Source organism: Podarcis liolepis (genome assembly GCF_965112155.1).
Source record: "Podarcis liolepis genome assembly, chromosome: 12".
In the NCBI taxonomy this organism is placed as follows: domain Eukaryota; kingdom Metazoa; phylum Chordata; class Lepidosauria; order Squamata; family Lacertidae; genus Podarcis; species Podarcis liolepis.
In genome coordinates this window covers 23434533-23448214 of record NC_139563.1, presented here as the reverse complement: position 1 = coordinate 23448214, position 13682 = coordinate 23434533, and the positions used below count along the sequence as shown (strand labels likewise).

At 42.3% G+C, this 13682-nt stretch overlaps 1 protein-coding gene across 3 annotated transcripts in view; it reads right to left on the bottom strand.

The window, feature by feature from the left end:
* The window catches only part of NEBL (nebulette), a 192603-nt gene that overhangs the window by 94825 nt on the left and 84096 nt on the right, over positions 1 to 13682 (bottom strand). For all 3 annotated transcript variants that reach the window (XM_083467409.1, XM_083467410.1, XM_083467408.1), the window contains exon 3: positions 2427 to 2511. In XM_083467409.1, coding sequence (XP_083323535.1) covers positions 2427 to 2511 — 85 coding nt within the window. The remainder of the gene's footprint in view (positions 1 to 2426; positions 2512 to 13682) is intronic.

Below are 13682 nucleotides of genomic sequence, written 5' to 3'. Positions count from 1 at the left end.
TTGTGTTAGGCAATGAAGCACTTTCCGCATGATGCATAAAATGCAGTAAATTATTTATGAGCCTAGTACAACAGATCATTAAAAATTAAACTGTAACTGACGCTATAGGTGAAATAATTGAATAAACAAGTAAACACTTCATTTGCTATTATTTATGAAGTCAGGAGAATATGTATTCTTAGATGCACACATGCGGTGCAATTTAGTCCACTGCAGGCACATGCGGATTCCTGGGGGTTCAGCATAGTTCTGCTCCCCGATCTCACTGGTGCATACTTTTATATATGCATACAAATATGCAGGCAGGCAGCAGTTGGGAGCCATTAAGGCTTCTTCTTTGGTGATCACTTGTAGCCAAGTAAGACTGTCTTCCATAAACACGGTTTTAACAATGAGTCCGTAAGTGACTGTGGAGGCCAATTCTGGATCCACATGTCCTTCCACAGTGGGGACATTGGTTTCTGGGTGGGAGTTGATCACGGTGTGGATTTGCCAAGCGTGCCTTCCTCTTAGCACATTTCTCCCTTGCGTCCTGAGTTCGAGTGTCTTCAAAGCCCATGACACCTTTGGTTCTCCAACTGGAGCGCTCACAGGCCAGTGTTTCCTAGTTGTCAGTGTTTATACTACATTTTTTTAGATTTGCCTTGAGACAGTCTTTAAACCTCTTTTGCTGACCACCAGCATTACGCTTTCCATTTTTAAGTTTGGAATAGAGTAGTTGCTTTGGAAGACGATCATCAGGCATCCGCACGACATGACCAGTCCAACGAAGTTTATGTTGAAGAATCATTGCTTCAACACTGGTGATCTTTGCTTCTGCCAGTACGCTGATATTAGTTCACCTGTCTTCCCAAGTGATATGTAAAAAATTTTGGAGACACCATTGATGGAATCTTTCGAGGAGTTGAAGATGGCGTTTATAAGTGGTCCATGTTTCACAAGCATACAGTTAGGTTAGTAGTACAATAGCTTTGTAAACAAGCATTTTGGTTTCCCTGCGAATGTCCCGGTCCTCAAACACTCTGCACTTCAATCGGGAGAAAGCCGCACTCGTAGAGCTCAGGTGATGCTGGATTTCAGCATCAATGTTGGCCCTTGTGGAAAGATAACTGCCAAGGTAGGAGAAGTGATCGACATTTTTCAACGTTACACCATTGAGTTGGATTTGTGGCACTGCAGAGGGGTTATTTTGTACTTGTTGGTGCAGCACTTTGGTTTTTTGGATGTTGAGCGATAGGCCAAGCTTTTCGTAAGCTTCTGCAAAGATATTTAGGATGGTTTGGAGGTCATCCTCTGAGCGTGCGCACACTACGTTGTCATCAGCATACTGAAGCTCTATGGCAGAAGTTACAATAACCTTACTCTTTGCCATTAAGGCAACCTTTGCCCAGCTGTTGTTCTCCACAGTGCTGGCTGCAACTGACGGGAGTTGTATTTCCAAACAACTGGAGGGCCCCAGGTTGGGGAAGGCTGAATTAGAGTGAACAGAAGGCCTTCCCCTCTTCACTTGGTGCAAGTTACTTGCACTCTTGAGCATGAGTAACTTGTATCAAGGCAAGAGACAGGCTTTCTGTTTTAATGAAGTGTAGCAAGTGCCCACTTTGGCCACACAGTCACAGGAAACAATGTAGCATGTGAACTAAATGATCACAGATTTAGGCAGACCATGATTCTCCTGAGCAGGGCAGTACTTTTCATTAGGCCAAAAGCAGTTTGATCATTTTAGTAGGACTTCAAGAAAGCCAAATATTAATGTTTCGCCATACTCCAAATTCTACAGGGAGCTACCACTGAGGAGGCTCTGTCATGCATCACCGTCAACAAGGCAACCAGGTGACCCACAACCAGGCAATCTCCTGCTGATCATTGGACCCAAGGTGGTTGATATTGGAGAAGGTGCTTCTCCCTCCTCCTTCCCATGACACCCCACCAAGAGTGCAATCAATGGGGCCAAGAAGGGTCAGCAGCAAGAAAGGGTGCTCCACCCGAGAGATGACTGTCTCAACCAAGGAAGGTCCTAGCATCCCTCCTCAGGTGGAAAGGCCACTTTTCCCAGGAACTGGAGCACCTGCCACTGGGGCAAGTCAAATGGCACCTTAAATACTCATAGACAGCTATGAGCAGGACCCTCCTCAGCTTGGACAAGTAGTGAAACAGTGTTTCCATGATCAAAACAACAACAAAAAGGGTATCACAAATAATTGAATAGAGCTCCACCCCCCAGTAAATTCAAATTTTTATTGCTCACACAAATATGTGTGTCTGTCTTGGAACATCAAGATTCCATGTGTGAGAGGAAAAACAGCAATGTGTGTTGTTTGAACTAACCTTTGGTGCTCGCACCATTGACCTTTTATTTTAGTAATCATGGATCCCAATTGCTAATAATAATGTTCATCGCATAGGCAAAAGGATTCACAGCTTACCTGACTTTGCAATTCACTTTGTTGTTTCAGTCGAAGGTTTTCGGGTGTGTCTGCCACTGTAGTAAAGGACTGCTTTGGGTAGTGTCTAGAAGAAGAAGAAAAATAGTAATGGAATTACCATGGAGGTAAGTATGTTTGGCGCTGGATTTATGCACAAACAAAGTAAGCTACAGTTTAAGGCCGCAGATTATGACAGTCCTCTTTTTTAAAAAAAAAAGCCACTAAATTTGAAGTTTTACATAACTGGTTAAAAAATAAATAGGTTTATTGCAAGATATATGATTTAGTTAGGTTTTTAGTTGCATCCTCGCCTATGTATATATGCAACTATAAAACTACTTTTTCACTGTCCTTTCCATTAGAATCATACACATTTTGGAGGTAATACTATGGGGTCTATTAAAATTGACATGGCTTAGGGCCCCAGCATGTCTGTTATGAGCATTGTGTTATCGGTTGTGCTTCAGTCTCAAGGGGACTTGCAAACTGAAGTTTCCTTTCATCGAACTGCAACTTGCCTCCAGTGGTCCCTAAACAGAGGACTGCAGGGATGCAGGCTGCTGTGCAGCAGCCTATTATACAGAGCAAACTGTGTATCTGTGCATGAGCAAGGGACTCCAGAGTTCTCAGTTCTTGCAAAGAACACTGCTGCACAGGAGAAAGAAACAGCAAGGGTTGGCCCATATCTTCAAAAATAAAATATTTATGACTCTTTAGATCTTAGTGTGGTTATTCTTCATTTTCAAACTTGTACAGAACATGAAATGCCTTCATTTAAAAACATGCCCCTTCTTCAGAATACTGATGCAGCATCAATACAATATACACACTTCTTCACTGTGGAATCTATGGATTGTTGCCCGAGGTCCAGGACTTGGACAAGAAATCTCCAACATAACAGTTGCTCAGCCCTTGGGGTTCTCTGGGGAGGCGAGTGGTAAAGGGACAGACCTTCCAGTCAAACAAACTGATTCAGATTCTATAACAGCTTAGACATCTTGAGATTAGAGGAGAGCTATGCTATCGGGGGGGGGGGGGGATTTAAAGGCAGCTTTTTCTCACTGCAAGCTGACTATGGCAACCCACTGAGTGCTGGTTGGCATGCAGCAATCCTGGCAAGGACTAGTTGCTCCAAGTAAAAATGCTGCAGGTTAATCAGTAGGAAGTTGTCTGTTCAGGTTTTTCTATCCAAGCAACCTTTGTGAGTGTCCCACTAAAATGCCCACCTCTCTTCAGCTGCTGCTCACTCCTGTTTCTAGTTTCTTGTTTTCACCAAGCTCTGGCCATTCTATCTGCCTTGGTGCCTCTTGGCACCATCCTCCCCTTTGTTTACCCGTTTCTTGTGAATCTGCCTTTGACAGATGATGACCCTTATTTCCTGCTGCTGGAGTAATCTCATGAGCTACAGCCTAAATTTTGGATCTTGGTTCTGCTCGTAGGTGTGCCTTTTGGCTTGACAACGAAATACTGATTTAACTGCCCTGAGCCTTGGCTTGCTTATTAGTTTTGTTTCCAGGACTGAGCAAGCAAAATGCTCAAACCATAATTTTGTAAATATACAGCAACCATTACAAAACCGCCAGTTAAGCCTCCAGTAAATTCATTCAAGGGAAAATGAACCTGAATACATGCTGCCCCCCTGGGTTCTTGCTACTCAGAGAATTTGAACACGGGTGACTTGTTTTCAAAAGCATGCAAGCACACGTTATAGCAGGCACCATTTTAGAAGAATATCTCTCTCACACACACCCAAAAAACCATGGCATATCTCTCCCTACACACTCTTCCTCCAGATTCTTGCATTGCAATTAACCATTATAATTTTTTTTTCTACCTACTTAATTTGGGACTTCTGAATCAGTTAAAATGTTAATTCCGCCTTCCCCAACCTGGTATTCTCCAGATGTTTAGGACTACAACTCCCATTAGCCTCAGCCAGCACAGATGTACTGACTAGGGCTGAGTTGTAGTCTAAACAGCTGGAAGGCACCAACTTGGGAAAGGCTGGGCAAACTGATGAATCAGGTAACGGTTGCAGCCATAATATGCACCCATAGGATTTTACTCCAGGAGCTAACTAACTAATGAATCTTAAAGTATCTCTCAGGATATGAATGAGCAGGGGGTAGGGTGGAGGTGGGGGTGTTGTTCATGAAAGGATGAGTGGAAATGCTAGAAAACAGACACAACCATGTGAATCGGGGGCAGGGCAGAGAGAGACAGAAGCAAATATGTACAAAGTTAAAGGAAATCAGTACCGTTCCCATAAGCTTTTAAACCCAGGGTTTACTTGCTCACATAGCTAGTGCCATCTGAATGAGGATAAAAACCTACTAGGGTTTGGCTTGTGCTACCTAGAATGGTTGCTACATGGTATGAATGATGTGGTTTGGGGCAAGTAACCTTTCATTCCTGGTGAGCACACAGGTCACAAAGCTTCGCGATCTTGATCACCACCCCCTTTTTGCATACAGACTGAGCCACCCCTATTGAGCAGTATACAAAGGGTTCCTAGCATTACGCAGGCCCTCCACCTCCCCCAAAGGTCAACACTATTAGTGCCAGTAGTGTCAGCGTATTGGCTTACATAAGTGGAAAATATACTCAGCAAAAGATGTGCTACAAAGAACAGCAACCTACTCAGCATCTCTTCCTCAGTTTTAAACAATACGCCTGTCACACATTAAATGTTAAATACTGAGTCATGTTCTGGTTGTACAGCATCGCACATTCACAAACGTGTGAACTGACAGTTCTTATAGGTTCCCCACTCCCACCTGCTCACAGTTCTTTTCTGAATTACCTATATTAAAAAATGAAACAAAACAGTTTGCCACACATACTTGTTTGTTGAAGCAAGAGCACTGTCAGGGCTTTATTTATAAATCTTCTCAGGATCTTAAGCTCCAGTCGGAAAGAACAGAGACTCAATTTGCTAATGTAAAAGCTGTATGACATTTAGGTGTCAAGTTTTGTGTTGTTGTTTTTTTTCCTCCCTTTTTGCCTCCTGGCATCCCAATTAGTCATCACATATTTGTTGCAAGCAAACAAATTCAACCTCACATCAATGTACGCGCTGCGGTACAGTGTCCCTGTAGAATAATTGGAGCATTATTTACTACAGACAAATGTGAAAGTTCCATGCTGTCTATAGTTCAACTACTGGAAATAATCTAGTGATGTAACACAAACAGAAATGGTACAGTGGTGGTCAGCCCGGATTGCTCAGATAGTTAGAGTGTGGTGCTGATAATGCCAAGGTTGCAGGTTCGATCCCCTTATGAGACAGCTGCATAGTCCTGCATTGCAAGGGGTTGGGCTACATGATCTGTGGATCCCTTCCAACTCTACAGTTCTATGACCCAGCCACATTTTGTGTCTGCCTTACAGTGCAAAGGGCACATCCAAAATTCCAATACTGGAAGAGACAAAAGCGTGGCTTCTCTCATCCAACAGCCACAGACTGCCACTAAAACTGTGCCTAGGGAGAAAGAGATAGGGACCCAGCTTTTTTCAGGATGGTGCACTGACTGAAAAACAATAAAGGGAACATTATTTGATATTGTGCCTGGCTCCTAGTCTTATGTAGGCAGATGAAACAGGAGCAGAAGATGTCTGTTAGGAACTTATGCTTTCCCAACTCTCTGCATGCACATATAAGCATGCTCTTACTTATATGCGAAAATTGAAATGAGGTAGCATGCAACATGGCTGATATACATGTACATCCAATTTCTGCAGTTTTCCCTCCTCAACTTTATGAAAAGGTAGAATCTGGTATTTCAAAGAAATCAATTTTGAAAAACTGGAATGAAAACGGTGGCAGTCCTCAAACTATTTTTGACTCAGCTACTTCATAAATTATGCAAGTTTATGTAAATGTTTTTATAAGATTTGGAAGCCACACAAAAGCTGGCTTCTGGTCAGGGAGGCAACACTTAGATGACTTCTAAATATTATAGGAACTAATATGTAGGCAAATGTAACGAATGAAACAATCCTCCGGAAAACAACTGCAAAGAGAAAAACCCATGTCCTTCACTATTTCTGTTAGTAAAGAGTGTTGCGAGTATTAAATGTTTATTTGGCCTTACAATAACAGTGCATAGCAGGAAGACATTCAACCACATATATGGGAAAACTCCCTAAGAACACAGCAAATCAAAACACATGCAACCTCAGTCAAGTTGATGCCACTCTGACGGGTTATTAAGCAACATCTCCATACACACCCTCTTGGGTACTTGACTAACACCGAGAACAGAATTAACTCTTAGATTGCAAACCAAACCATCTCTGCTGTTGCACTTCCAAAATGCCCTACTATGGTGGTTTTCAACCAGTGTGCCATGGCACCCTGGGGCGCCTTGAATGATGGTCAGGGGTGCCTTGGGCAACACTGGCCTCATTCCTTCCCTACCTTCCTCTGATGCCCTCTCACGTCTCTCCCTCCCTTGCACAGCTGTTTATTGCAGCAGCTCTGGCTACAAGCTCCCCAGGTGAATGGTGCCTCTGGGGCTGGCCAGGGGGTGCTTCCCAGGCCCCTGTGGGGCAGTGTGAAAAGGCACTTCTCTTTGGGGGGGGGCAGCTCAGACACCAGGAGCGGCAGCTGCAGCTGGCTAAAGGACTCCCAAGGAGAGTGGAGCAGAGAGGAGGCTGAGGGAACACTCCACAAAGGAGGGCGTTTGAAAAGGGGTGAGTGGCTGCCAGCTCTGCAGGCAAGGGATGACATAACTGGGCTCCTGAGCACCACAGGGATGCTGCAGAAAGAATATAGTTTGTCAAGGGAGCTGTGGACCTCAAAAAGTTGAAAACCTCTGCCCTACTATATTATGCCCTAGCTTTGCAAGGGAAGAGCTTGGGCAGTTTTTATTTTTCTGTGTGCTGGACATGGAGCTCTCTTTAAAGTTAGAATTTCTCTTTGAAGATCAACTGATGTGCTTTCTGCTGTGTACTCTGCTCTTTGAAGTTCACCATCAAAATATTTCTGATAGTAGAAAATTTGTAAGATGAGTTTTGAAACAAGAGGATGCTGTGTACACAATGCTAGACAACTAGCAGCAAATAATTAGCATCTAACCCTTGTTTAATTAGATTGAGAATAAGCAGGATGAGAGGGTGGTTATAATTCTGAAGAATTAAATAAACAAATACACCTCTCTCTCTTTTTCAGAAGCAGAATATGCAAACACTGAGTTAAAATTGAGGCTGCTTTTTGTAGTGACAGAGCAAATGAAAGGTTGCAAAGCAAGCCCACTCTATTTTTTTTTTAAAAAAAGAGTCAGCGCTGGACACAATAGAAATAGTTATCGTGTTTGCTTTTACTTATATGCTAAAATTGAAATGTTGCAACTAAATATTCATAAAAAGGAAAGCTGATTATTCTTGCTTTTTGTGTTTTCGGTAAAACAATAGGGAAGAAGAGGGAAGAAAATGCATATTTTTTATTCAGTACTATAGTTGTATTGATTTCTTATCTTACAGCACCAGTATTTTATTTTTATTTTTTTTAAAAAAAAATCTCCTCAAACACTGTCATAAACAAGAACAATACATAGAAGCTGAAGTCGCATCAGCAGTAGCAGAATTTGTTGTTGTTTGTGATTGGTGGTAGCAGTGGGGGGAGCAGGAAGAGGCCAGATAAAGGCAGCAAGAAGAAGGGGGAAATGAAAAGAAATAATTTCCCACCTACTTTCATCTTTTGTGATTTTTCTCTGTATCCTATATTTAATAAAATATGTAAACCACTAAACATGGTGCTTTTAAAACAGTATTTCAATTAAAATATACTGCCTAATTCCATAGCACGGCATCTCATAAGACTGGTTCATCCATAAGTTGTTGTCATACATAATGTTTCTTGCAAGAGAGACAAGACTTCATGTTTGCCCAAAAACATGAATGCAGACATCAGTGCTACTATGGACTAGACTCCCTCACTTCACTGTATGGAGCAATTACAAGGGTTCTGGTAGTGGTGGTGTGCTTTCGTGTGTACACATGTGTAAGCAGCTTATGAAAGTGGTTTTACTCACTCTCCTCACCTGAAGGCCCATGTTTTGTGTGCTTGTCATTTCAGAAAAGGATTGTCTAATCCTGCTGGTTATGTCATCCACAGAAGTGTCTTTTCTTGATTTTCTTTGAAGAGGGGAGGTTACATTTTCATAGCTAACAGACATTGTGTTGTTTTAATAATTCACATTTGATATGCTATTTCTAAAGGAATACCTAATCTGCAATTTATAAACCACAACTGTTATGCTGATAAAGAGCAGCCTGTGAGTGGATACAATTCTGGTTTGTTTTTCTAAATTAGCAATGTAAACCAGATTGTGCTATTTTGAGGCAAACTTTGATGCCATTCAATTGAGTTTAACAGCCATTGTCCAATGCATCCTTTACGTCACATCATTCCAGCACATTCTGAGGGGGAGGGACACGGCCCCTGCAGCTGCTTGCAACTTTTTCGTGTGATGGGCACCTTTTTCAACAGGATGGCCTAGAGTAATGCAACATCCAGTTCATCTAGAAAAGAATATGCAGCCACAAGAAACAGTCACATAAACCTGTTCTGCTGCTGCCACCAAATTGCATTTTTAAAAATGGGGTAAAGAACACAAATGTGAGTGTAATGGTTCTAGGGGTTGCTCGTGCGTAAGCCGGTGCAAACACCTGGCTGGATTGCCTGAGTGAACCTTTTCTGTCCGGACAGCCACTCACCCGTGGCTGTCTCAATCGCTGGCAGAATCTGTCAGTGGGCGTTTCTTAAACTTCTTCCAGCAAAGAAGCTCTTTGACGCCTAGTCTCCTCCTACTCTCTGCGCGAAAGCCTTCTGCGCAAGGAGGGCATAGGCAGCGGAGGACCTCTACTCTCCCCGCTGGTCCCTGGCAAGGAGTCATGGGACCGCCTTGCCGCTTCCCCCATCTGCCCCCCTTCTCCACTGGTGCTACGCTGATTCTCTTCCCCAGAAGATGGGCTGCCTCTCCCAATCCCGGGACGCTCTCCGGAATCCCTCTTGATTTTGCTCTCTCCCTCCGGCACTGATGGCAGTTCCCTGACAGTGAGTGACGTGAATAAACAACCAACAAAAATAATTGAAGTCTTTTTGATTAAATGGACAGAATAGCAGCACACAAAGAATTATTGCACATCTCTAAGAGGATAGAAAGTAAAAAGGGGAAGAAGAATAGGCATTTAGTTCAATGACTTTAACTGTGTGTTTGAATCCCATGGTTGAGTTTCTCCACATCTCTTTTTAAATTGCTTAATATACCAAAAGAAGACATACAGCGCCAGCCCTACCATTAGGCAGAGTGAAGCAACTACAGTTGCTGCTGGGGATGAGGAGCAGCGATGGCAGAACACAGAGATACTCAAAATCACCTTCTGCAGCTTTGAAAGTGACAATTTTCAGTGGTCCCAATCTGGATCAGAACCGCATAACTGCTGGTTTGGGGTTGGGGTGTTTTTAATAAGACCTAGAAAAATCCATATACAGAATTCAGATACACCTTTAGAATAGCATCTAGTCTGAGGCAGGAAGCTTCCTCACACCACTGGTCTATCTAACCTAGTAATACCAACACAGACCGGCAGTGGCTCTCCAAGGCTTCAAGCAGGAGTCCTTCCCATCCCTACCTGGAGATACCACAAACTCAACCTGGGACATTCTGCATGCAAAGCATGTGCCCTACCACTGAGCTATGGCTGACTCTTATTCTTAGTGACAGTAAAAGAGGATAGTGAGGGGACTGTGCCAAAAGCTTCATAGAAAATATTGGTGCGGAAGGTGTCCCCAAGCTTCACAGAACTGGAACATGCTGCCCCTAAGATTGTCTCAAAGTTTGGAGCTTGGCCCTCTGCCCATAGTGTTCATTATAGACAATAAAATGTGTAGCAGTATATCTTTTCGGTACATGTACTAGTCAAACTCCTGCTGTGCTCAACACAAAGGAAAGTTTACTAAATGAGAAACACAGTTGCTTTAAAAGGGTGTGCGCCCACTTTCTAAACTAGCAGCAGACTGTTCTAGAGAGCGATGATGGTCTTCTGGAAGTTTCAGAGAGCTCAGTTCAGCCAGCTGACATTCCCAGACTGGCACTAATGCCAACGCTCCATTAAATTGTATTCTCATAAAACCTTTCAAAAGGTCACCTTGCAAGTTCCCGCAATAAGCCTGTGGCTGGGAAGAGTTGCTTTTACATTAAGAACTCCTGGGCACTTGTAATGGAGTCCATAAACTCCAGCTACCAAGTTTTATTATTTATTTTCTATTTATTTGATTAGCTGTGTCATACTCTATCCTGTGGGCTGAGAGCAGCTGGCATCAGTTTTTGTTTTTATTTTTATTATATTTTTATTCTCCTTTTCATAGAATTTATTGTCTCCTAAAGCAATTCAAATCATTCATATATATGCATATACACACAAACACAGAGAGACTCTTACAAAATAGAAAGCATACCGGGGAAAGAGAGTGGAAGGAAAAGGAGAAGAGGGAGATCAGTTCTTCAAAGCCTCATGTTTTTACTTTTGTCCCCAAGGAGCTAACAACCTAAGCAATTACAGCAGGGTGGTCCAATATGCAACTCTCGAGGCCTTTCTTGGCAGCCCTCAGCAACATTTGACACCATTCCCCAGCCCTTGAGCTGCCTTCTGATAGCCAGGTAAGGTAGGCGCTGGTTTGGGGGAAGGAGGCGTGATGGTTCTGACAGGGCCCCAGAGTCCTCCCCACCCCTACCTAAAGCCAAGTTGCTGCTTTTCCAGCTGTGGGAAGAAGGTGGGAGGGCTCTAGGAGATTCAACTCCTAAATGATCTTCAAGGTCCCTTCCAATGTTTATAATTATATGTAGATTGTATTGATTGCCAGTTGGGTACTTGGAAAGTGAAATAGCAGTTTCAGTTGCATAGACTCCATGTGTCTATACCTGAACCGAAAAATCTGGGCCTTAGGTCTACCCCTGTGCCATCCAACTCCAAAGCAGTGGTGAAGCCTGAACGCACCACAATGTAAGATACCATAATATGTCCACATTGCCTAAATAACGCATCTGTTAAGGGTGCAGTCCTTAAGAGTTGCATTTTCTTGGTATTTTGGAACTTGAGCAGATATAGCAAGCCCTTAACACAACATGTTAAAACTGAAAGTTGTTTTTATTTCTGTTTTGTTGTTGTTAATTGATCAAAATAATATGGAGGACTAAGCAAAACAAAGTTGGCATGGTAGATATGCAGGTTTGTTGCCAGGCTGGCTGTTTTGTCATTACAATAGGGCAAACCCATGGCTGCAAAAAGGTCTGAAAACAAAATACATAAAGAGTTTAGGAATGTACACGTGTATATCAGTAATTGTCTTTGGACAGACCTTGGGGGTTAACTTCAAAATGGAAATTTCCAAAATGAAAGGTACAAATATCCCTGCCACATTTTCTTGACCCTTGGACACTCATTTAGAGTGAAGAATATCTGTGCTGCCTATTGCTATTCCCACAGCAAGAATGGAAATCTGACAATGAGTGAAATTTGGAGATGTGTGACCTTGTCAAACTTGGCAGTCTAATGACTCACCACACAGCTCTCTCTGCTCCTGTTCTAACACTGGCAGCGTTTATATTTCTGCATGAGTGACACCTTTATATGATGGAAGAATTAGTAAAGATTTGGGAAGACTATCCATGTTCTGAGCCATTCTCATTCGTCATTTAGAAAAACAAATATTTTGGGGAGGGATTGTTTCAGGCAAAAGCAATTCCCTATCATTGCCTCTGTCTATTTGAAGACCTGGTGTCATTAAATAAACTGGCAGAAACAGGAAATCAAGCCACACATGTTTTGTATAAAAGGACAGGCCTGCTTTTCTAAACTATGATTACTTCCAAGTGACATCTCCTATACGACGAAACATAAACTCCTTATTTTGCATAAAGCAATTCTATGGTACACTGTGTACTCAAAACAGTTAATCCCATCAAATACACATTCTCTCCCTGCCAGTGAGGGCAAGAATAGATTTATAGATCAGTACATGCCATTCATTGATTAATGCATCATAACAGTCCCTAGGGGAGTGTCACAGATCTGATATCCAAGTTTTACATTTGCATGTGCACTTGGCTTTTTTAGAGTTACCAGTTAATTATTTCAGCCAGCTTTTCCAATTTAAATGCACAGAGTTACCTCTAACAACTGTCGTTTCAGATAGTACCAAAAAACCAAAAAACCCAGATATTTAATTCCTATGATTCAATATGGTCTGAATACTCGTGTCTCTCAAGTAATACTGTCCCCCACCCCCCAAAATGGAGTTAAGCACAACAAAATTTTGTTTGTTTATTTATTCCTCCAATTTGTAGACCACTCTTTGTCACATGAGGTTTAATATTAAATTGTTCATCTCAGAGCCCCAGCTACCCAATGACAGACATACTGAGGGCCAGCCAGGGCATAAAAGGGAGACAACTCATTCCAGAACAGCTTGTCCTCAAAGGTTTTCTGGTGTTTAGGTATTCTTGATTCTCCACATATTTTGGTATTAGTAGAGTTTCCTTAATCATTTGCCAATTTTAAAATATTTGTTACGAAGTCAAATAAAAGCTTCCAAAATCCTTCCAGTCTTTCCTTTTGATCTGGAATGCTTCTAGTTTTTAAAGATGTGTTTCCCATGATCTAATGCACAATGTGGAACTACCATTTTCCCCTAGGAAAATGAGCCTCTTGGTGACATCACCATTCATCTCCCCCACTCCCTCCCTGGCTTCATGAGACAAGCTGTATGGTGGTCCATAGATCTTTGTCCCTCTCTACTAGGAAAGAGCAACAGCATGGAGAAAGGGAGGGAGCGAACAAGCTCTCCTTCTACATAGAAGTAACATAAGCAAGAGTGGCCCATCGCCACTATGCTGAGTCCAACCAGGTACAGAACTTGGGTGTACGTTCAAGACCAACCAGCTAAATACGGAAGGATTCTTTATATCACTTTAGCATACAACACATCATTTTTTGTCTCAGTTTCTACCATTATTCATTTCTAATATAAGGGGAAGGGTAGAGAAGAGACAGAACAAACAACAAGAAAAAAAAGAATGTATATGTGACCTCTTCAGACCACAAATGATCAATCCTATCTAAGCACCAAAGGCTAAGGTAGGAAATAAGGTCAAACAAACAAGCATACAGAAAGATTCTGGCTTCCACAAGAAACCTAGAGGAGTCTCCATGTCAAAAGCAATATAGCACCCATGAGCTAGAATGCATATC